This window comes from Fusarium musae, chromosome 5, assembly GCF_019915245.1.
Source record: "Fusarium musae strain F31 chromosome 5, whole genome shotgun sequence".
NCBI lineage: Eukaryota > Fungi > Ascomycota > Sordariomycetes > Hypocreales > Nectriaceae > Fusarium > Fusarium musae.
In genome coordinates this window covers 2,204,652-2,228,479 of record NC_058391.1, presented here as the reverse complement: position 1 = coordinate 2,228,479, position 23,828 = coordinate 2,204,652, and the positions used below count along the sequence as shown (strand labels likewise).

Sequence of the window (23,828 nt, the reverse complement as noted above, 5' to 3'; positions counted from 1 at the left end):
AAACTGTTAAATCCTTAATGCTTACATAGTCAGTCCACTTCAACTCAACGTATTCAAGTATTTAGCAAAAGTCATGAACCCTTCTCAACGTGACTCAGACTGATGCCGAGCCAGTCTCGAATGTAAAGCCAGAAGCCGCGTTAGTTTGTGACAACGGAGCTAAATCAAAACCAAGTCTTTATATCTGGCAATGACCTTGCAGCAATGAGAGAACTTTGAACGATGTCTTGTAGTAAAGTTGTAGTGTACATAGTTAAAATGAAATTCAACATCGTAAATCGTAAGTCATATACCATTAAGCCATCGGCTGCTCAAACCCATGATCAAACCAATCTCCCAAATCTGGCAATGAAATTACTTCCGTACGCGCAGGCAGAGAGCAACCAGTCTTGTAACCTCCGGCCATGCCAGAACACTGATACGTGAGCGAATGTCCCCCCAAAACTTCCAGCATAGAGTTCTCCTGTCGAGGCAGCTGAAGCGATTCTCCGGGAACAATCTGCTGCATGGCAACCCAGTTTCGAAACTGGAGATATCCATCCTCGTCGAGCTTCCCAGTACTGTCTCGCCTCTTTACATAGTTCAGCCTGTCGAAAGCAATCTCTAGCCCTTCTACTGTGCGTTTCTCACCACTTGTCGAAAAGATACCGGTTGATGTTTCTCGCAGTAATTCCATCCCTTTCTTGCAGGCATCCTTGCAACTGCTGCTCTTATCTGAGACACATTTTGCTACCAGGGCGAGAACAGCAGCGCAACAGGAGCTGAACTCCGTGTAAGAAGATTTTGAAAGACTACTCTCATCGTGCAGAGTTTGACAGAGGTGAATAGTGGTGACGGCACTGCTAATACAGTCGTTGACTAGTTCGCTTCTCAGTTTCGTCCACTCTGCACTCGGGGTATCCTTGGCGTTGATATTCAGCTCGTCCAGGATAAAAGATCGGCCAATCAGAATATGAACCAGATTATATGTCAAGAAGAGGTGCATGTTGGATCGGAATAGTGGTTTGCCGGGTGTCAGGTCTCGACAAAAGGTGTCTTCGGAAAGACTGTGCCAGTAATTGCGAAGCCTCTCCTTGAGTTGGACCGTGTTTTGAAATGCTTTAACTTTCTGCACTTTATCTTTGCTCTTCAAGGCCAGACTATGTCTTGTTAGTCCTTCAATTTCAAACAGGATTTGTTAGTATCGCTTACATTCCATCTCGAGCATCCTCCATGAAGATAGTCAGCCTGAGCATGGCCATGTTGTTTTGAAAAGTGTTGATTCTCTCCTTTGGCTGCAGTTCTTCCAGATCAATGGGCAGGTTAGCATCAATATAGAGTCTCGAAATAGAAACAGGTCGTCCGTGTAAGATGCAAATTCGGCTGTTCTCCGTTAGATCTTGTAAGAGGCTTCGTTGAGACTGAACATACCGTTCGAGGGCGTAAGCAGTCCACCAAACTCTCTTCCGCAGCTCTAACTCTCGAGGAGACAGATCTTGGATAGTCTTCTGATGAAGATTGAATTGTGTTGCCACCTTGATAGCAATTCCGAAATAGGTACAAGACAAGCCAGATGGGTCGATAGGAAGGACATATATTCCAAAAAGAAGAAAGGCCTGCACGCTTTCGATGCAGCCCATGCCCAGAATATCAGGGATCAAGTTCGTCGCCTTGCGGTAAAATGTCGATGCAATAGTATCATCCATGGTCTGACAGATACCGTGGGCATCTCTGATGAGCTCTCGATTTGAACCTCTTACCGAAGACTGACAAAGATGCGAGAATTGTGTCCCGAGCGCAAAGACCATCAACGCGACAGAGACCCAAGGGGCATCTTCACTACCAACACGTGTAGGACAAGAGTAGAACTGGTCAAGGCGTTGTCGAAGTGTCTCCTCGTCGGTATAGAAATAGTTTGTTTGGGCGATCTCAAAGAATACTCGCAAGAGAGTCAGTGCAGAGGGAGCTGGTGGAAATAATGATACAGCTTCGAGCACTGCCGCGTCTCTGGATAGAAGCTGAGAAGTATTTGCTTTGTCACTGACTGCTGTGTCTGTTCCCGAGTCCTGAACGTGTTGTTGTTAGAGACCAGTTGACCTGTGGGACGGGATATCGTACCTCGAACTCAAAGTCGGCCAATTCGTCTTTGACCTTCTTCTGCACACGACGAGAGAACTCATGATGAGAGAACTCTACGTTGGCTGGCACCAAGTTAGCTCTGGCTACCTATACATTGCTTGAAGTAGAACAATACCTACCAGTTGATGCTGTACCGACACTCACGCGATCCCTATCATCACAACTCACATCGTCGTTCCCTACCTCAATCACATCTACTAAATCCTCCTCTTCATTGCGTAGAGGTGAAAGATCTGTGATAACGTTCTCCAGCTTCTCCCTGCAGAACTCTTCGAGCCCTGTGTAATGTCTCACGATATGCTCTAGCGCCTGAATACGTTCCGCCTCAAAGTATACAGAGACATCCTCGGACGTTACTTCCACCGCAGATGCCTTAACTGTCTTTGCCGCTGTACGAGAAACTCGGCTTCTTCTGAACCTATCGCTGAACTGACAAGGCCTGCCAAAGTATTTGCATCTGTCGCAGGGCATTGAGCCGATACATTTCTCCTTGAGTCGACGACAATCATCGCATCTACGTAAAATCAATCAACTCACATATCTAGCTTCAAAGAGAATAAAGGAACACTCACGCTCTGGTCGTTCTCCTATGTGTCTTCCGGATAGGGGATGTTGGCTGGTACTCTATTGTATTCATATTCACTCAATCACTGGTGTCAATTACGACGGAGCCCAAGGGGGGAGACGAGCATCAATTTAGCCGCAAAAGCCTCTAGAGAAATCGCGGGAAGTTCCTGATTTTATGCCGGAACTTGATGTCCAAGAATGCGCCGGCTTAAAGCTACTGTACGCAAGCTACGGCCCGGTCCCGGAGAGTCAACCGGCGCCGGCGACGGCCTCAAAACAGTACTACCTGCCTATCCTCATTTAAAGAGAGGCAAAGGCACGTGAAAGTGGTCGAAAAGCAAGCCAGAAATTTCCTCCTTGCTTTGCCACTTCAAAGTCAGCTCATCAATCTCGGGATCCTGTGCGTCCCCCCAACTAAGACACTGCCACCGCCGGTTCTATCTCCACAAGCCTCATACGCAAGGATGCCAGCCACCCTCTTCTCCAATCTAACGCGTGATTTACCTTGCAGCTTTATCGGATGCTTTCCCCGGTGAACTCCCCATAAGTTTATCTCTCCAGAAATCAGCCGACGTCATACAAAAGTCGGTCTCTTGTTCAAAAGGGGGAAACATGTGCCGGGCTGGCTTTCAAGTCCCGGGCCGGCCCTGGCACTACCGAGCCCTCTCCCTATCGTGCTCACCGGTTTCCGGATTCACAGCTGAGCTATAAGAAATGTTTCGCAATGGACTGATTATTGCTGATTGTGGCTGTATATGCAATGTCATTGCGCATTGTATGCAGCCGGCCTCATAAGCTGCAGACGGAGCCAATGCAACATGGCATGATTATGCGCCAACCTCAATACGCAAGTCAAATAACTTCAAGTAAAACATGTTAATTCTCATCCTACCCTGACCCATGCTCGCTCTAGTACTCCTGATGATTCATTCCAGATTCCTCAGTCCGGTCCTGTCTATTGTCCCCCCTTATCTACCCATCTCTATTATACCGCCCAGAAGAAGCTTGACGATGAGGGCCCTTGGCCTGGACTTGAAATTTCCACACATTCTTCTTTTCCGCTGGCGGGTCTAACTCTGGTACTGTCCGCTCTCATGTTTTCTAAAGGTATTGCTGCCTCTGAAGCAATCATCCACCCTCACGGATTCCTTATCCCTCAAATAGATTCGAGACGCCCTCAAGTGCATCTGGTGTAGCCCGACGAGCCACGTTCATACCTGATCGCGTCGAATCCTGTCCTGACTGCTGGTCGCTCATGAACTGCTGCGCCATCTTGCTTCGGTTCGTTCTCTTGCGATTGGAACCCCCAAATCCACTACTCTTGGGGAGTTTACCCATCTCGGACACACTCACACCCTTGAGATCCTTGAGCAGATCCAAAACAAGAGCTCGCTGCTGGCGAGTATGCGCGCCAGGCTTGGCCATGTACGTCGACAGCCGGTCCAAATCTGACACGTTCACATTGGGTAGTGAGAGAAGTACGTCCCTTGGTGACGACGTGATGGGGCTGTAGTAGACGACAATTGCTGCAATCAGCGCGGCCAAGTCCTTCTGTAGTTCCACAAAGTAAGGCTCATGAAATGATGTGATGCAGGCTTTCAGCACATCAAGCGAGATATATTCACGAATGGCTGAAGAGATTCCTGGCGGGATGGGAAACCTATCTGTCGCAAGATGTGCTTCCATTGGGCTCTGTAGCACAGACTTGGGCAACTGGCCATCCACAAGGTGAAACTCGGGAACCAACGATATGAACAATCGCAGTATCATGGTACAGCACCTGCTGTCTCGCACGCGAATGCCGTGGGTGCAGAAGACAAGCAAAGGCTCGACAACCTCCTGATGAGTGAGACAGAACCTCCTCAGGCTAGGGTAATCCTTGTCTTGGTTGACTCCCGAATTGTTGTCTCCATTCTGAATTGGCCCATCTAAGGAGACTGTTAGTTCATTGGCTCTTGAGAACCCCGGAACCTCTAGGGACTCACTAGGTTTGGTGGGATCGAGGAAGTCGGCCACCATCAATACCGCCGTGTAGGTCACTTGTCGAAGAATACTTTCCGCTTTCATCTCTTCCTTGAGACCGTCCTCGCCGTCTGCAGCCACCTCCTGCTGGCGCTGCATCTTTTCCCATTCCCCATTAATCTTGGCATCCATTTGTTGGAAGCATGCCGCCAGTAGCTGCGGAAGAAAATGTTCTCGGCAGTCAACAGGACAATCGTCAACAAGATATCTAACCAGGTTCAGCAAGTTACTCTGCTGGTGTGTAGACAACCAAACTGAGTCTGAGAATAGGGCCTTGGAAAGCGGCGCAGAAAGTCCCTCGAATCCGTAAAACTGCCGTTCCAAGCGACTCATGCAATAAATGATCGCATAGGCTGTTTCGCGAACAAATCGAACGGATCCTCGGATAGTTGAGGCGAGACCTTCCATCGTGTTCTTCTTATCCATAACACGAGCATAGAAATCGTCTTTGCTGCCTTCAGAGATTCCGGCTTGCCAAAACCGATCGCTTAGAATTCGGTGAACAGTCGACACTGCTTCACCTGGTAGTCCGACCCAATTGTCAGGTTTATGCGACGCATGCGCGTAAGTCAGAAACTTGAGTAGATCGGCCAAGATTTCTGGAAATCCGTCTTGCCAGAGAGTGTACGAGGCCTTGAAAGCATCTGACGACTTATCAAGTCTCTCAACTGAGAAGGCTAGGAAGCTCTTCGTCGAACGAAGCGGAAGAAGCTTAAGTCGTTCTTCAAGTTCGTTCTGAAGAGCAAGTCCTTCAGCATCGAGTTCTTGCGAGCCCCAATCTGCGATTTCATGTGCTCGGCGGTTGGCCATGTAGTTTTGAGCCTTGTCTAGTCCCAATAACTCACAGAAGCTAGCGTACGACTCCAGAGAGTTGCGCACGGTGTCGGTCTGCCATTGGGCCTTTACAGGATCGATGAACTCACGTAGCTTCTGGATCTTGTTCTGAGCGTCCACACTGGTGGCTCGGTGTCTGCCAACTGGTTAGCAAGCTACTTCCATGTGTCGTCACTGGTATACTGACATAATGATGAAGAGAAAGCTCTTGTAGGCAATGGAGCGCTTCTCATCAAGCGATCCGGACGACATCATTTCGTTGACTTTGCTCTCTATTTGGTCATATACACCCTGCGAGGTAATTAGTATGGGCCCAAGACCAAGTCTCAAATCATCTTACCAGTAAATGATCTGGCATCTCTGACGCCAATCGCTGCAACTCAATCATACTTTCACCCTGTAGGTCCTTAATAGCGTCGTTGAAAGCACGGTATTCTGGCTGGAGAGCTGGCCAGGTCATTAAAATATGCTCCAACACCTTCAGCATAAATGTAGCGTTCTTATTGAGCGCGGTAGTAGAGAAGTAGACAAGTAGTTGAAGGGTTCGCTTTCGGATCATGGGGTCCTCAAAGCTCATTTCGACCAGCTTGTTGCACCATGACTCCAGATTGGCTTCAATTTCTGGCCCTTGTTGTTGATATTCCTGGGGCCGATGCTTGCGCCATTTGGAGTACCCCTTTAATGTGGCCTCAATGACTGTGAATTGAGCATCGATGCGCAGGACTGGCATGGAGTGCTTAAAATAGTTTTGCTTGTTCAAGGGAGGCTGGCCATCATAGAGATGCTGTAATAAATCTTCTGTGCGGCTGAGAATGTGCTGAATCGCGTCAACCAACTTCAACTGGACAACAGCCTCAATGATCTGAGAGCTATACCGGCGGTAGTTGCCCAAGAAAGCGTGTCGTTCGGGGACCGTATCTGTATCCTCCATGAGGTAGAGTAATGTTGCGTCTTGAGTATCCTCTGGGAGATTCTCGAATCGAACCAATCTCGAACTGCATGTCTCCAGCAGCGGTGGGATGAAGGCCGAAACAAGCTCGGTTGGGCCAATCAAGCGGTTACTGAGGAGCCGCGTCCATGTGACAAGCACAGGAATAGAGACCATCAGGCTCTGATGCTGCACAACTTGTACTAGGAGCGCCAGGAAGTCTTCCTTGGCGGTATCAGCAGGCAGTTTTGCAAACTTCCTATCAAAGTAGTCCCCAAGGCAAGACAACATCTACGCAACGAGTTAGTATGACTCTGAAACCATGCGCCTTTCGACGTACCTCTGATAGCTTCTTCAGTGTCTGGTACTTGTCTTCATCAACGTCCTCAGGGTCAACTGCAGACCATTCAAAAAGTTGCTTGCATAGTTGTATTGTCCCGATTCTGAACATTGGGCCAACTAGGTCCCGAAACTCGTCGTCATTGAAGTTAGTTCTGCAATACAGAGCATGGAGACCTTCTAATGCAGCCTGTGTTTTGGTCAGCGCAAGTCAATCGTTGACTATTCGAATAAGTTACCTTTTGAAGGGTGACTTGTGACGAAGCTAGCCCAGCACACATAACTTCAACACAGCGAGCCGAGGAAATAGCCTTCGGGATTGCCCAAGGCATGAGTGACAAGAACACAGATAGGCCCTTGTGTATGCACATCTTGACATCCTCGTTGTCCTTGGGTGCCTGGTTCAGGCAGTAATCCAGGAACTGGGACAAGCGGCTTAGCCAACCATCGTCGCCATATCGCACCGGAGGGCCGGGCTGACGGTTCGGGAAGGCCTCCACTAACACCGCGGTTGGAGTAAAGATCTCAACACAAGCCTTACTCAACACACCTTCCCGCATAGCGACAACCGAGTCGTCCCCAGTGAAGACTTCATCGGAGAGATTCTCGAGAACAAACATTACGAGTTCCTTGTGCACTGGGGAATCGGCAATATCCCATAGTTGATAAAGCATAGAGTCCATGTCCATCCACTCAGCGCCCCAGCATCTCTTGGCGATCTCAACCCAGAGTTGGGCGGTCTTATTCCTGATATAAGCTGGATCCTCTTTCGCGATGGCTTGGCCAAGGCTTAATACCCATTGTCGTAGGGTATCCGTCTGTTCTAGGGTGTACGTTGACCATCGGTACCGGATCGCATGCTCAAGCAGAGAGAGGGCGTAGTGTCGAACAACGGGAGATTGAGCCTTGTCGGAGGCGAGGTTATAGCCCTGCATAGGGGCTTCGTCAAATTCCTTGACCTCCTCGAGGAAATCCTGGGCTAGCCTACGGGCATCGTTGGATGAGTACGGGCTATGGACGACCTCAAGCGCCTGGTGAATTTTGGTGAGCACTTGAGATTCACCACCGGCGCCAGCCGAGGGCATTGAGCTCCCGTTGGCTGACATGTTGGTGCTTTCGTCTGGCGGATCAATACGCGAGCGATGGACTGCTGGCGAATGTAAGGTTCACGGAAAAGTAGAGCAGAGCAGAGCACGGGAGCAAAGGCGCTTGATCTACGCAAGCTTTGTAACGGAGATCTGGTCACGGAGGAATATCTAGGCCAAAGCCATGGAGAGAGGCAGAGAAAGGCGGATCGTCGTTGTCTGCTGTTTGGGGTTCACGGGTTCGAGGGTTTCGTTTGCGACGGCGGGAGCAAGATGAAGCAGATAGCGAAGCAAGCAAGCAAGCAAGCGAAGAGCCGGAAGTGACTGGGGGAAGATGGCAAGATGCAAATAAGCAAAGCAAATTATTTTTTCCAACAAAGGCGGTGAAGCAGAAGATAACCCGAGAATAAAAGATTGGTCACAGTATCAAGTTACTTTGGAGATGGTGAGAGTGAAAGCCAAAGCGAAAGTGGTGAGAGAGAAGTTAAGTGTTGGGCTAAAATTCAGAGCTCTCAGGCTGAAGAGAGCCGAGAATGATCAGTGAGCGAGCCTAGACCAGCTACGTACCTAACTTAGTACAGCCAGCCAGCCATTGGTGGCGGGGCAGCCTGGGCCATTTGAAACAATTCACCTGGGCTTGCTCGCCTCATGCATGAATTCAGAACTGACAAAGAACTATCGCCCCTAATAAAGTGAGGGCTGAATCAGAAAAAGAAAATACAGCCATGAAATCTCAATCAATAGTTTCCTCCGTACAGTACAGTCTTGGGCTCAGGCTCTTCTGGAGCATCACAAAGAGAGCACCAGTATGTGCCTCGATGAACAACTGTCAACTTATTTCCTACCGTCCAATGTATCAAGCTCCTCATGCATGCATGTATGACCACGGTGACACTTACAGGTTGCCCCAGTTGTTGTTGGGGTCCTTTGTTTCTATATGGCTTAACCTCCTGTATGACAGGGGCTCGGCCATTAACCAAGCTGCAAGGCTGAAAAGGAGATCGATAGGCTTTGGTTCTAGCTCACGCCACTCCTATAGAGGGGTTCAGGATCATCATGCCACTACCCAATTTCGTCTCTGTGCTTTAGTTGATATCTCGACATGATACGTATCGTGCATTTCTCAACCCGCGATTTCAGTCATTGAAGCATGATTATCCAAGGCAGAAGTTCATTGGGCTGTACTGATGAGTGCTTTTGAGTCACAGAATCTCACCTAGGTACTTGGCAAATGAAAGCCGTGAGCTTCATTTGTAGACTGGTTTGGACTGGCGCTCTCCCAAAGGTGATGAGATTGAGCTATACATAATTTCGTGGTATGAAAGTACGTGCACTTCTATTCTGTTCTATTTATTGGCTGGTATATACTGCCAGAGACAGAGCAGCTTATCATAGAAGCTTGTCGACACACAGCGCACAACCTCAGAAGGCTCATTATCCCGAATAAAGTCACTTCCATAGTTCATGCTCTTGTGTTCTTCAAACCTCGCCAGAATCTCGCAACTCCAGTCCTTGTCATTCTTGACCTCCAGATCCAAAAGTCTTGCCCCTGCATGCATGCACGACGCGAGGATCCTCACTTTTATAGACTCTTTAGAATCTTGTATTTTGACCAAATCCAATCGCCAGACGCCTCCTCCTAGGTTTTGCTCAAGCACTAGCTCGACCTTTTTCATGCCATATGATTCGTGCAGGTCATGTACAACGAAAACACGTAGATGGTCGTCATAGCTGCCTGTCACAACGACTCTGCCTGAGTTCTTTGTGAACGGGAAAAGTGGCAGAATTGCTGTGACCCCTGCATCATGTGCCCCCTTTATAGTTGCAGGCTGATATGGCTCTTCGAACGGGGAATCAGGCTCCTTTGAATCCCAGATGCAGGACGTGTAGCGAAGCATGGAGTCATCCCCACCGCAATAAGCTGCGACTTGGGCCTTATCCTTAGTTGACTCTGGTGTTGCGGGTGAGAATGCAATGCACCAGGCCTCGAGGGAATTGGCAATACTGAGATCAGCGTAGTTCTGAGTGATGCGGTATTCTTCGTCCAAATGTAATATTCGAGCAGAGCCTGTCGAAGTTGTGAGACCAATCAGATCTGGGACCTCAGGATGCCAGTTGCATTGTAGGAACAAGATATTTTCTGGAATATCGTCACATCTGCTTGTTGATATATGCTGTAAAGGGGCTGAGGGGTTTGTCTTCGGGTCAAGTTTGAACACGGCCAGTGTCCCAGTGCTAGATACTACAGCCATGATATCCTCCTTGCCTTTCTGAGGGTGAAATCGGAGGTCTAGAATAGCTGAAGGCTGCGAAACTGTCTGAACTAGATGACTATGATCGAACGCGTCAGCAACCAATTGGGCCTCGGGGAAATAAACTTACAAGTCATCACCAACGACATTGAAGACTAGCAAGCTCCCATTGCGGCTTTGTGGTGTCTTGGTTGCGGTTGCAGTATCAGTGTCATCGTCGTTGTCTGTCTCTTTTTGGGCATCGTCATTTCTTTCGAGGTTGTAAGTTCCCACCACGAACAAGTTAGGATGCAGTTTACAGAACTGGATACAACTAGGAGGCAGATCCAAGGTTAAGGAAACCTTTGACGAAACGATTTTGGAATCATCCATGGGTAATAATGGATAGTGAAGTGATATGTACATAGGATTTGGCAAAAGCAAAAGCAAAAGCAAAAGCAAAAGCAAAAGCAAGCAATCAATCAATAGAAAACAAATGGAGTCCGGTGGGGTCTGTCTCTTTAGTTGTTACCTTACCTTATCCATTTATAGGGTGAGACTTGAGAGGTACGATGATCGCCAGAATGCACAGTTGTAATTTCAGATTGGATACCAAAGAGTTCTGCGAAGCATGCAGACATTTAACTAAACAAGAAGATACATAAAGTGGTTGACTATTCCCACGATCAAACTTGAGGCGTAATCTATTGCAGGGTATAAGTTACAGGCCTCAAGGTTTAACTGCCGGACTAGCGCTATCAACGCGAACTTGCTTCTGCGACTCCATCCCCTCGTCTCGTCTTGGGGATTCCGCTCCTTACGTCAACACGCGCATTTATTCATTAATAACTTGTCACTTTAACACATAGGACGGCTGAGGCGGCGATCTTGGTTCTTATGCTGACAACTCTTTTTCCTTTTGATTTATGCTTGTTGCGCAGTTGGTGCTCTTGTCCACCACACCAACAGTTCCAGCACCATTGCTGATTAACCCAAGGCTCTACTTTGGTCTGACTACAGCCTCTTCAATTTTAACTTGATTCAACGTCATGGAATATTCCGACGAATCTGACTTCTACGGTACGCCCCACCGTTGAATTAAATCTGCATGAGCTTACAGTTTTAGGGGACGATGATATGGTCATGAACCTTAACAACCGTGTACAACAATTTGATGTTCAGAGCTGGATGCTCGAGCAACAGCAATGCCCTGGGAGGCCTATTCCTGACAAGAGCAACGTTCACGAAACATCGCATCTTCACAATCCCTATGCCGGGGTAAATTATGCATGGCAGCTTACCGAGACGGTAGATCAGTTCCTCGCACGTCTCCCACCCAGGACAACAGACATCACGGAGGATACGCCTTGGATCTTCATTTGCAATCCGTATATACCCCGCGTTGAGAAGTCTATGGGGCAGAACCAACTTAGTAAAGGCAATGAAGATGAGGCTCCCGAGGAAGAAGGCAGCAAGACTGCGCTTGTCATGGAAGGCGGCCTGGAGAGACTAGAACTTCTCTCCAAGTTCCAGGACGGACTGAAGAAAACCAACAAGGTCCTTGCAACGCAAGAGCGGAATCTTCGAAAAGAAATCAAGAAAGCCTCAGATGATATACTGCACCTGGCACACGCTGCCAAAGTCCGCGCTGGCAAGGTTTGTTTCTCGGGACGTCTCGCCAAAACACGACTGACCCTTGACAGTGGATGTTGTTCTGCTCACCAGCAGAAGTAAACGACGTGTGGGAGATTGTCGCGAAAGCAACTGCCAAGAACGAGCTTGGCATTGCTGCAAAGGTTGCTCCACGACCAGCCGAAGAGGATTCTCGAAAAGATCGACTCATCTGCGTGTACACGACCGATTTCGCAGACAAGGCCGACGTTGGCAGGGTGCTTCAAAAGCTTCGAGAGCTCAGATTGGTTGAAGCTCGAGGACGACCTATCTACTATAAGCCAGGTGAGTCATGGTTTCGTATTGATGTCAATAAAGTGAGGCTGACGCAAGTCGATAGATGCATATACGTACATAGGGATATCGTCCGGGAATCCCTGGGGTCTGAAAGCGTCGATCTATAAGTCATCTGACATCTTCCAGACCTAACGGCGCACAACAAATGACTCATCTGGCCAGGCAGAACAAGAGGGAATGTTCCATCGTGTATGGAGGATCAAAATCAAGAATCCGAGTGCATAATGTAGAGAGAAACAAAAAAGAACAGGATCGTATCGTCATGACCTTCATAACCAATATCCTAAACGCCCATGATTCCAAGAGATGCTAATTCCGCATGACGCTTAAATGCTGCCGCTGACCTGTGCTCAATTTGTCCGCCCATGTCCATCAATGGCTTCCCATCACTGAACCCCGTGAAAAATACTATAAATGCCCATTTAGCCGTGAAAGCTTATACATCAATGATTTCAAGGTCATTGGCGCTGGCGTCAAGGTCGATGTACTTGAGCGGCAGAACAAGTCGATATGCACTGTTGCCGTTGAGGTAGTATCGGTGTAGCTTCTTAGTGCGCAAGAAACCGAGCTGTTCGTACAATCGCATAGCAGCGACGTTGGTCTCCTCAGTCTCGAGGACAATTTCGTCCGCATTGCGCTTGGTCATGGCGTCGATGGCCTTCTTGACGAGGGTTGTCGCAATACCATGGCCACGGAAGTCAGAAGCAACGGCCAACATGGCGATGTAGCCTCTTCGAGTGGGGTTGGAGTGCGAAGCATGGACTTCCAGCTTGCACACTATAACACCGATGAGAGATGAGTCGACTGGGTTCAGTGCCTGAGGATTATTTGTCAGATAACTACACTGGAATCGACTTGAGGGTGAATTATTCTCACCATGAAGCAGAGATGTGCCCACTGGCATAAGAAATAACGATATACATAGATGCTGTAAGGCTCACTCAAGTCCTTTGAGATCAATGCCCGGATAGCGGGTAAATACTGAGCCTCGAGGGCATGTTCATATTGTACGTAGCGCAACTCGCCAGGAAGATCGTCGATTTTGGTAGGGGCCATGGGACTATGGGGGTTTAAAGAAGATAGAAGAGACCAGACTGATTCTGGACGATCAGTTATGCTGTTGAGAGCTGCGGTAGTAGAGTAGAGTAGAGTTGTGTTGAAGTTGATGTTTGGGTAAGATGTTAGATATGGGCGTCTCAAGGTTTAAAACCAGATCTTGACTTGACACCTAAAGAGGGGCAGGCAGAAATGGAGACTCAACCCGGTATCGGTGTGAGGGGTAGACTAAGTGCTGGCCTACAAGGGGTCAAGGACTTGAGCTGAGGTCCAATGGATAAGAGCCATTAATTCAAGAAAGAGGGTGGGAAGATCTCAAGATTTGGGGCTGGGAGTGGCAATATGCAATGCATTGGAGGTATCACAGCCAGCGCCTCCAACAGTAGATTGCCAGGCCGGGTTTGGTAAACCGCACCAAAGAATTGATGCACATGGCCACGAGGGCAAGGCACGCAGGGCCGTTGGCAGGGATTCCAGAAGCCAAGGACGCTATTTTAGAGCTTTTTTCTGATGGTTTTGTGGAGGGGAGAGCGGGGGCATTGGAGTAGAAAAGGTCCTGCATGAGGTGGCTCTAGGTGAGTGAGGCATTGCATCGTTTACAGTGGAGGGTGGTCTGATCAAGCCGATATAAGCGATGGACAAATGCGTCTTTAACTTGGGTAAAGTCAATTTGAACTGTCTTAGGGAGAGGGAGAGAAGAGACATGGAGAAATGGTCTGTGTCCTTTCATCATCCATCATTCGAAGTTCAAGCATGTGATAATGACAGCTCTAAACTCCATAACGTGTTATATATCCCTTTCTCAAGGAATGGGAGCCCTTAAATGAGAGAAAGACGCTTGACTTTGTGATTTCGGCCTCTTCCGTTTCATCCGCTCGGCATTTTAAGATTAGTAGCCTTATCTTGGCTTTGACGTCAGGTTCCTGCCTATCAGGAACGGCAAGCATGTCCTTTGAATGAGCTCCCTCCCTACCTCCTAGACACTTGACAATTTTCATGTGATGCACGCGACTTCCAAGCAACTCTTTCATAATTACGTACCACGGTGCGTGGCTTTGATACTCCCACTATCGTTCAACAGATATTTTCTCCCGTATCAAATTAGATCAGTCGGTATGTTTACTCTACGACTTCCGCTGACAGATGATACGATTCTCTAGACTTCGGACTTTGCGACCACCCCGTTTTTTGTTTTAGATTTAGAGCACGCGCCCACCCGCACCCAAGTTAAAGTAGACCGGTGTCTATGGGCGTCATAGCTACGAGCGACATTTCTCAAAACTCCAAAAATCCCCCTAGTCTATCTTGGTCGGTGGTGTTTTTCCCCCTCCCAAACAACTGACTAAATAAGACGACGCCTCGCGGAGGCTTGTTCTTGCTTAGGTCGACAACATGGCGAAAAACCTACGGCGCCGAAATGTTCAGGGCCAAGATGAAGATACGAGAACGAACGAGAGCGATGATACTACAAGGGAGGAAACCTCAGCGACCGACCCAACAACGCACGTTCGTGTTGTCGAGCACGCCGTTCCAAAGACTCGGAAGCGCCGCAATACCTTCATTTTCTTTCTTGGTAGTTTGTTTGGAATAATCGCCGCCGGATTTTTCGCTTCCAGCAATGACCTTATCGACCTTCCCGAGTTCACCGACTTGTCCATGGACAACCTATTAGATGCTCTGCCAGCTGGATTGGTCAAGGACATGCGCGATCTGATCCAAGGCGAGCGCGACTTTGCAGAATCATATGAGCCTTTCTCTGTCGGAACCAAAGCACGGGCTGAAGGTCTTGAAGCACACCATCCCATGATTATGATACCAGGCGTTATTTCGACTGGACTCGAGTCTTGGGGAACCGCCAATATCTCAAAGGCTTACTTCAGGAAGCGGCTTTGGGGAAGCTGGACCATGATGAAAGCCTTGGTCATGGACAAGGAGGTCTGGAAGAAGCATGTGATGCTTGATAAGAGGACTGGACTTGATCCGCCAAACGTCAAACTAAGAGCTGCCCAGGGCTTTGATGCCACCGATTTCTTCATCACAGGTTATTGGATTTGGAGCAAGATCTTTGAGAATCTTGCTTCGGTTGGCTACGACCCGACAAACTCCTTCACAGCTGCTTATGATTGGCGCTTGTCCTACCCGAACCTCGAGGTGCGAGACCGATATTTCACCCGACTCAAATCACACATCGAAGTTGCGCTGGAGGTGGACAACAGAAAAGTTGTCTTAGCATCGCACAGCATGGGCAGTCAGGTCTTGTTCTACTTTTTCCACTGGGTGCAATCAGAGAGGGGGGGCCGTGGTGGTCAGGACTGGGTTGAGCGACACGTCGAGGCTTGGATCAACATTAGCGGATGTATGCTCGGGGCAGTCAAAGATTTGACTGCTGTCCTGTCTGGTGAAATGCGCGATACCGCTCAGTTGAACCCCTTTGCGATCTACGGTCTGGAAAAGTTCCTGAGCAAGGAAGAGAGGGCTGAAATTTTCCGCGGCATGCCGGGTATATCATCTATGCTACCCATTGGTGGCAACGCTGTCTGGGGCAATCTGACATGGGCCCCAGACGACTTGCCAGGTCAGAATCGTTCGTACGGATCTTTATTAAACTTCAGAGTTGGGTCGAACTGGACAACCCCTGATCGTAACTTCACTGTTGAGGAGGGCTTGTCCTACTTACTCAATACGACCGAGGATTGGTACCAGGATCAGCTCAAGGGCAGTTATTCTCGTGGCATTGCTCACACTATTGCCGAAGTCGAAGCCAATGAGCTGGACCCCAAGAAATGGATCAACCCTCTCGAGACCAGACTACCACTTGCACCTAGCCTCAAAATCTACTGCTTCTATGGCGTCGGGAAGCCTACTGAGCGAGGATACTACTACAGGTCCCCTGACCAGCCTCTGGTGACGAACCTCAACATCACCATGGACACGGGCTTTACCGAAGGAGACGTCGATCACGGTGTTATAATGGGTGAGGGCGACGGGACTGTGAACCTCCTCAGCACAGGTTACATGTGCAATCATGGCTGGAACATGAAACGCTACAATCCAGCAGGTGTCAAGGTCACAGTCGTTGAAATGCCCCACGAGCCAGAACGTTTCAACCCTCGCGGAGGACCTCGTACAGCTGACCACGTCGACATCTTGGGGCGATACAACCTGAACGAGCTGTTGCTGCGGGTGGCTGGTGGAAAGGGCGACACGATTACGAACTATGTTGTCAGCAATATTAAAGAATATGCATCTAGAGTCAAGATTTATGATGATCACCACGAAGAGAACGAGGAGGAAAAGAGGAAGTCATAGATTGAGTGCCTCACAGCGTTTTTGGCAGCGACCTTGGTGGTGTTGAGGTATTTGGTAATGGCTCTGCTGTTTTTGACAGCGGTTGTTGTCTGGCGTTTGGGAGCATTCACGTTATATGTATTGCTTTGGCTTGGTATCCTCAAACCCTGATGCCGGACAGGGACATCAAAGAGGGTCGTTTAATTTGTATCAACTCTGGCAATAGCGAAAGCTCAAAGATTATATAGAATTCTATCTTGTATTTGGCTATGTATTCAAAGCAACAGCTTTGGTGGAGTGCCTGTGATTCAATCATTCGTCCAGCTGGTGGTGTCTGGAAAGTCTGTGGCGGTGCCTATTATAGCGGTCGTGACATGACAGTACTAGCCACAATATTTGAAGTAACAGGGATTCATAGATATCTGTTGATATAAGTGAGGCCACGCTTTTGTTCTGTTTTGTTCTGTTGTTACCGTAGGTTGCTGTGTGGTCCGCCAAGACAGCACTCGACAGGCCTGGATGAGGTCACGGTACCGCTAAACGGGCTTATAACAACAACTGAGTCTCGACCCCGCCACCTGAATTCTCGAAACACAACCACTACACAAACTTTGGCTTCGGCTTTGATATCTTTTGCTCCATCTCAGGTTCTGGTCTCGTCATCTCCAGGAGATGACCACTGCGCTCGCGTCTATCCTTGGAAGCCATTGTCAATTGGCCCGTCGTCCCGTTGTATCTACCCAGCGCAACACCCCCAGCCAGCTTCGCATTACGCATATCCAGTCTCAACAGGACTCGATGCCTTGGTCCCTGTACCCTTACGGAAACGAGGATCATGGCAGATTTCGAAGAAGCTTCCTACACTCATGAGGAGGACGAAGAGCAGCTATGGAGCGGTAAGTTTTGTTACAGGGGTTCCTACAATAGAGAAAAATGAAGGATATGAAAAGACTGACATGATTGATCTTTTGTAGAACTTGATAAGTGCGTCTCGAGCAAATGCGAATCCCACGAAACGATCGACGATGCCTTGCGCACATGGATAGATTTAACGACACGCCTTCGCGACCATCTCTACGAATCTCAGGAAGAAATCGTCACTTGCACGCGGATGCTTCTCGCCAGCGACCTGTTCCAGGCCAACAAAGACTATGTTCGCACTCAGATTATCTATAGCTTGCTTCAAGAGGACGAGGCTGGGCCTCTGCACGCTATCGTTTCTCTTCTCCTCCTCGACGGGTGCCAGGATGAGACCATGTTCCCTCGCATGGTGGACGAGGCTTGCTTCCCCCGACTTTTGGAACTGATCAATGGTCGCCGAGATCAGGACCCTGGTCTGCATCGCCTTCTTCTGCAGCTTATGTATGAGATGTCGCGTATGGAACGACTGCGGGTCGACGACTTGACTATGGTGGACGATGAATTTGTCCATTATCTTTTTGCATTGATTGAAGAATTGTCTGACGATGCGCATGATCCTTATCATTATCCTACCATTCGTGTTTTGGTAAGCAGCTTCCATCCCAATCTAGCTGCCATTGCTTACATAGACGCAGCTTGTTTTAAATGAACAGTATATGCTTGCGTCGACAGAAGTCGGCGATTCTGCTTCGCCCAATTCGCCTCTGACGAATCGCATTGTGAAGTGCTTGAGTCTTCACGGAGCTTCGTTCCGAACGTTTGGCGAAAATATCATTTTGCTATTGAACCGAGAAACCGAAACATCACTACAGCTACTCATTTTGAAGCTCCTGTATTTGCTATTCACGACCAAGGCGACATATGAATACTTCTATACGAACGACTTACGAGTACTTTTGGACGTCATTATTCGAAATTTGATGGATTTGCCGGATGAAAAAATGTCCCTGAGGCACACATACCTACGAGTGCTTTACCCGTTATTGGCACATACGCAACTCAGCCAGCCGCCTCACTATAAGCAGGATGAGATTCTGCGTGTGCTGAGCATTCTCCGAGGCTCGCACAATGTTCACTTTGCGCCAGCAGACGACACAACGCTTCGTCTGGTCGACCGTGTATCAAAGGTCAAATGGATAGAAGAAGCGCAGTCCCCCACGGTAGGATCCGGTGAGGCTGAAGTCGCCCGCAGATTCCTCGGCATGAGTCTATCACGGTCGCAAACCGCGAGTAGTATCAGTGTAAGCGACGTCGCGGCAGTTAAGGAGAAGCCGGGAGTGCAGACACCGAGTCGATCAGGCGATGGAGGTGACGTTGCTACCGATGATGAAAGCGTCACAATAGCTACTCGACCGAAGAAGCCTTTGCCAGAGGTACCAAAACACCGCCATGGGGTGCCATTTGCGCAGAAGTTCGTCGACGGAGGACCGAAGAAGACACCACCTAAGGCGCCGCCGCCGCGGCGATGGGGACGGATGAAAACGGTTGAGAAGCCTCCTGCTGACCCAATTCAGGAAACGGTCCCAGAGCAGGAAGCGTGATACTAGTGGGTAGCTGTTATTCTCCAGGACACGAACTTTAAAACAGTAACATCCCGCTGGGCGGAGGGCACCGGTCGACAACCGTCACCGTGCGCTAGGGGAGACTCTCGGTTTGAAGATGGCGTTTGTGGAGCTTTCTGCTGCACTTGGCTGAACACAAAGCATAAGGCATGGCGTTTTGGAAAGATTTGGGCATTGGTCTTGGTAATGGCTTTGGGGGGAGATTGTAAGTAAACTGCGGCAAGTCTCTTTTTACGTGCTACTATGTAGTAATAGCATTGTAGAGTTAGTAATAGTGAAGAGAATGATAATTTTGTTCGACAATGGCATGTGATGATGGCATCATTGAGTGAATTGTGTAACTTGGCAATGCCTTGAAAGCTATGATTGAGGAACGATGAGTTGAAGCTGTCTAAGCCGTCCTCGGATGCCTCTTGTTAATATCCCTCAAGGTGGATGTCATCGGCAGTCACTTTACAGTGCCGAGCCGGGATGCGGCTTGTACAAATCAAGATTAACTTAGATTTCATGGAGTTTTGAACACGATTTTATCAAGATCCACAATCTCCATGCGGAGAAGATTGCAAAGGCCTTCCTAGTTCGAATATCTACGAAACATCGACACAACAAGTTGCAGATCCGGGAGACGGCGATGCCGAGCAGATCTCAGCTTCAGTGGTGAGGTGGATACAACCGTGGGAGCGACAAGTCTTGCGATTGAAAGGGATCGGCCGCATGTGAGATTGGGCACAGCCTGGGGGATAATGACGATCGTCGTTGGGTTGTGTTGCGGTTCTGGTTTAGTGTGAGGGCATCACCAAAACCAAGATCAAGACCAAGCAAGGGATGGACCCTTCTGGTGGCGTCCGTTTACGTCATTTGGTGGGGAAGATGCGTTGGAAAACTGGCTGCAAGCAGCTGAGCTGGGGTGTTCATTGGGATTAAGATACTTGCCAGTACTTACAGAAGCTAGAACCTGCCCAGGCACTCGAGGAAGATAGGGAGATTAGTGACCCCAGCTCATGTCGCTAAAGTAGCTGCAAGTACCGTCAATAAGCCCATTCGGTGTAAGTGCCATGAGCTCTCTTGGCGTGCGACCAGATGGAACTCAATGCCCCCCTTCTCCAAGCCCATCAACTACATCATCCATTCATAATAACAAACATCACGGCCAGTATCACTAACACAATCTCCATCTGGTGCCTCAAAGACTTGACCGTGCTCTAGGCCTGTCTGTCGTTGGCGCTTGTTGACTCAGTTGATTCCGACTACGCTCACTCTTTCTTTTCGTTAGGTACAAGCTCCTCACTCAGACCGAGGCTTAACAGTAAGTTAGTACTAGACCTATCTCTTTGCTTCACCTTCACCTGCAACGAACTGCAAGACTCCTCCATTGTGGGACATATAGATCTCCTTTGATCTTCAGTCTATTTCTATTACCCGCTGATTCTCAATCCTCTACTCCACAGTTTCCGCTCAAGCTCCTCGAAACAGAAGAAGCGACAGAGCCAAGGTACGCACGTCGTCGATTCACCATCATCATTGTCTCAGAAAGTTCCTCCACTGCAACGCGAAAAGGAGACGCTAGTCTCACGCTTTGAACCTCCAAAGGCCTCCAATCTAGTGCTAGCGGCAATCTGCCAGCAGTGAGGTTGTGCGCCCATTGCGTCAACACCATCATCCTGTGAGCTCTACACCCTGATTTTTTGGTTTTGGCTCGGGCTGCCTGCACAAGCTCGCCCAGCAACCGGCTCAATCCAGCCCAACCCGACTGGAACCCCTCCACTCAGTGTCGTTATGTACTGACTTTCTAGGCTCTAGGTTCCAGGCTCTTCTCCCCTTCCGTCTCGGCTCCGTCCCCCATCTCCTCGTGGTCCATTCCGTCGTTTTTGTTTCTCTCCGTTGGTCCTTGCTTGCTCTAGCTCAGGCTGTTAAACTACGGTACTCGGCTTGCGTCGTACTGTAGGAGAAATAACAACGCCACCTCCGCCATGGATCTACCTCCCTCTCACTCTCATCAATCTCAACCTTCGTCATTTCCCCAACAGGCGTCTTATTCATACTCGTACGGTCACGATTCTTCTCCAGAATCATCCTCAGCTTCGCACCAGCGTGCAACTGCGACTAATACTGCCGCCAACACACACACACAATCATATTCTCAACACGACGATACCTACAATCGGTCAAATTCGATTTACGCACCGCAACCGCAGTCGCAACAAGGAGGTCGTTTTACCGAGGAATGGGGTGCGGCACCGCGCGGGCCTTCAGTCCTCCTTGATTATCCTTCACCAAGCGCAAACATGCAGCGCAGCAATTCGGTGCATAGCTTCGTGACTGGCGATGACCAGCAGCTCCTGGCTCGCCAGAACACGCTCAAGAAGAAGAGTTCAGTGCGCCGAAATGGGAGTCTCAAGCGTAGTAGTAGCCGTCGCTCTATGAGAGCTGGCAGCGTTAAGAGTCTTGCCTTGCAGTCCTCATCAGACCATGATGAGGCGCATAGTGCTTTCTATTGCCCAGTCCCTACATCGGGCAATCCTACCGAGACACTCTCGAACCGATTCCAGAACTGGAGAAAGGTGCTCAAGGACCTTATTGCATATTTCCGCGAAATTCAAAATCACTATGAGCAGCGTTCCAAGTCGCTCCTCAAACTCGCCAATGTGGCTAACAATATTGCTACACCACCTGGCTTCCTTCAGTCAGCTGGAATAGATGATGCGCTCCAATTTCTACGGATTTACAACAAGAATGCTATCCTCGAGGCCAACAAGGCCAAAGAAATTGAAGAGGATGTTATTCTTGCACTCACTGGATTGAGGAGCGACCTCCAGCAGAAGATCAAGGAGATCAAGAACCTTTCAGGCGACTTCAAGAACTCGGTCGAGAAGGAGATGGACCATACCCGCAAAGCTGTCAAGACCCTCAGCGATATTCTCGGCAGAAATGAGTTGGATGAATCTTCTACCACTGGCAAGCAAGATCCATACCTGCTGCGCCTGGCTGTCGACCGTCAAGTTGAGCGTCAGTTGGACGAGGAGAACTACCTCCACCAAGCTTATCTCAACCTGGAGAATTCCGGACGAGAGCTGGAAGCGATTGTTGTAGGAGAGATTCAGAAAGCCTACAACGCTTATGCTGGCATTCTTAAGCGGGAGGCCGACAACTCCTATAACGTTATTGGCGAGCTTCGAGATGGCCCTATTGCCATGCCCAAGGACCACGAATGGATGCATTTTGTGACTCACGACGACAAGTTCGTTGACCCAAATATTCCGCTCAGGACCCCGGACCAGATTCATTACCCTGGACAGGACCATGAGGCAGCCCAGGAGATTCGAGCCGGATTGTTGGAGCGCAAGAGCAAATACTTGAAGAGCTACACAGCCGGCTGGTAAGTATTCGTTGTCAAAACGTCGTGATCAGAAAAGTTAACCAAGTTGCTAGGTATGTACTTTCTGCTACGCATCTCCACGAATTCAAGTCAGCGGACAAGGCGCAAGCCCCTATCATGTCTCTTTATCTTCCAGAACAGAAAGTAGGATCCCACTCCAACGAAGGAGGCTCTTCGAACAAGTTTATCCTCAAGGGTCGCCAAACGGGCGGCATGCACCGCGGACACACTTGGGTCTTCCGTGCCGAAAGTCATGACACCATGATGGCTTGGTATGAGGATATCAAGGCTCTCACCGAGAAGACTGCCGAGGAGCGAAGTCAGTTTGTTCGAAGCCATTCTAGAAGCCTTAGCCGATCATCCCGACGATCAGTTAGTAGCGATGGACTGGTCGACGAGGAGGACGAGGAGCCCTTCACGGCCGATACTGAATCATTTACCAATCCGGGACCAAGACAACATGAGGCGACTCCCCGGCGATCTCAAGCAGGTGGGCGGTTCCCATCTGATATCCAAGTCAATGCGCAACGTGGCTTACAGGCCCCTCATTCGCCTTCTAGTGTAAGCTCTGGCTTCCAGGACAACAGGGACCCCGCTGTACCACCGATTGTCACGGGTGCCCTTTCTCGTCCGGCCGCTGGAGAATCGGAGCAGAGCAGGGACGATCATCCCGGCTATGGGACTGTTCACCAGACGCCCATGGATGAGATGCCCTCGCATGCTGCAATCGCAAGCCAAAAGGCCCATTACGACGGTGTTAACCCTTATACGAGCGAGCCGGTCAACCAGACTCCCGTTGACCCGGCCCCCCTCCACCAACAGCAGCAGCAGCTATACCAGTCACAGTATGAATCGCAGCAGCCTGTACAGCTGTCAGACTACGTCGATCAACACCATGAACAAACCTTTGTTCCTGTTGTGATCCCCCAGGGTAAGGATGAGCGCCATGGTAATTTCGCCAATAGCGAACAGCGCCACTTTGATGAGCATCCTAATAATCATACTATGGAGCCACGAGAGGAGCCATACGGTGGATATACAATCAGTGGAGCTGGCCATGAGACATCGAACTTTGAGCAGCCTTCATATCCTCAGGCATCATATGACAATCAACCCAATCACAGCTATGCCAATGGCAACGCTAAGGGCAACAGTTACACAATGACAACTGTGGGAGAGGGCTTTCCTAGACTTGATGGCCGCGCAACTGAAGAGCGAAGGCCGTCGACTCGAGGAGGCGAATCAGTCTACACCGAACGTGACTCTGTTCTACTCCAGACAGACGATGAAGATGAGAAGCCTGTCCCAATCCGGCCATCTGGTAACAACCGGACTGAGAGTCATAACACCATCTCAAACCTGCATATTCCCGGCGGCTACCCCAAGAGTACTCAAGCATAGGATGGGGCATCAGTATTCGAGTTTTCCCCACATTTTGTGCCCTTTGTTGTTTTCCTTATTGTTATTTTTACTTTGCTGTGATGGAGAGAAATGGTTTGGGAGGATGGTACAGCGTTGACTGAAGGGAGGCGT

The 23,828-nt window shown here is 49.2% G+C and overlaps 8 protein-coding genes across 8 annotated transcripts; 4 read left to right on the top strand and 4 right to left on the bottom strand.

The window, feature by feature from the left end:
• Positions 1-295: 295 nt before the first annotated feature.
• Positions 296-2,589, bottom strand: J7337_007092 (uncharacterized protein; the record flags this gene model as incomplete). Its single annotated transcript, XM_044824747.1, has 5 exons — positions 296-1,139; positions 1,192-1,362; positions 1,411-2,045; positions 2,098-2,180; positions 2,238-2,589. The coding sequence occupies 5 exons, from the start codon at positions 2,587-2,589 to the stop codon at positions 296-298; spliced, it is 2,085 nt and encodes a 694-aa protein (XP_044680404.1).
• A 1,245-nt stretch (positions 2,590-3,834) lies between these two features.
• On the bottom strand, positions 3,835-7,914 carry J7337_007091 (uncharacterized protein; the record flags this gene model as incomplete). The annotated part of the gene is made up of 5 exons (XM_044824746.1): positions 3,835-5,677; positions 5,729-5,832; positions 5,882-6,760; positions 6,810-6,998; positions 7,048-7,914. The coding sequence occupies 5 exons, from the start codon at positions 7,912-7,914 to the stop codon at positions 3,835-3,837; spliced, it is 3,882 nt and encodes a 1,293-aa protein (XP_044680403.1).
• Positions 7,915-9,239: 1,325 nt separating this feature from the next.
• J7337_007090 (uncharacterized protein) lies at positions 9,240-10,517 on the bottom strand (the record flags this gene model as incomplete). The annotated part of the gene is made up of 2 exons (XM_044824745.1): positions 9,240-10,224; positions 10,276-10,517. 2 exons carry the CDS (start codon positions 10,515-10,517, stop codon positions 9,240-9,242), a joined length of 1,227 nt encoding a protein of 408 aa, XP_044680402.1.
• Positions 10,518-11,173: 656 nt separating this feature from the next.
• Positions 11,174-12,224, top strand: J7337_007089 (uncharacterized protein; the record flags this gene model as incomplete). The annotated part of the gene is made up of 4 exons (XM_044824744.1): positions 11,174-11,204; positions 11,251-11,780; positions 11,828-12,080; positions 12,136-12,224. 4 exons carry the CDS (start codon positions 11,174-11,176, stop codon positions 12,222-12,224), a joined length of 903 nt encoding a protein of 300 aa, XP_044680401.1.
• A 304-nt stretch (positions 12,225-12,528) lies between these two features.
• Positions 12,529-13,148, bottom strand: J7337_007088 (uncharacterized protein; the record flags this gene model as incomplete). Its single annotated transcript, XM_044824743.1, has 2 exons — positions 12,529-12,909; positions 12,969-13,148. The coding sequence occupies 2 exons, from the start codon at positions 13,146-13,148 to the stop codon at positions 12,529-12,531; spliced, it is 561 nt and encodes a 186-aa protein (XP_044680400.1).
• Positions 13,149-14,540: 1,392 nt separating this feature from the next.
• J7337_007087 (uncharacterized protein) lies at positions 14,541-16,457 on the top strand (the record flags this gene model as incomplete). The annotated part of the gene is made up of 1 exon (XM_044824742.1): positions 14,541-16,457. One exon carries the CDS (start codon positions 14,541-14,543, stop codon positions 16,455-16,457), a length of 1,917 nt encoding a protein of 638 aa, XP_044680399.1.
• Positions 16,458-17,271: 814 nt separating this feature from the next.
• Positions 17,272-18,898, top strand: J7337_007086 (uncharacterized protein; the record flags this gene model as incomplete). The annotated part of the gene is made up of 3 exons (XM_044824741.1): positions 17,272-17,332; positions 17,411-17,943; positions 17,993-18,898. The coding sequence occupies 3 exons, from the start codon at positions 17,272-17,274 to the stop codon at positions 18,896-18,898; spliced, it is 1,500 nt and encodes a 499-aa protein (XP_044680398.1).
• Positions 18,899-21,204: 2,306 nt separating this feature from the next.
• On the top strand, positions 21,205-23,696 carry J7337_007085 (uncharacterized protein; the record flags this gene model as incomplete). Its single annotated transcript, XM_044824740.1, has 2 exons — positions 21,205-22,295; positions 22,349-23,696. The coding sequence occupies 2 exons, from the start codon at positions 21,205-21,207 to the stop codon at positions 23,694-23,696; spliced, it is 2,439 nt and encodes an 812-aa protein (XP_044680397.1).
• Positions 23,697-23,828: the final 132 nt, after the last annotated feature.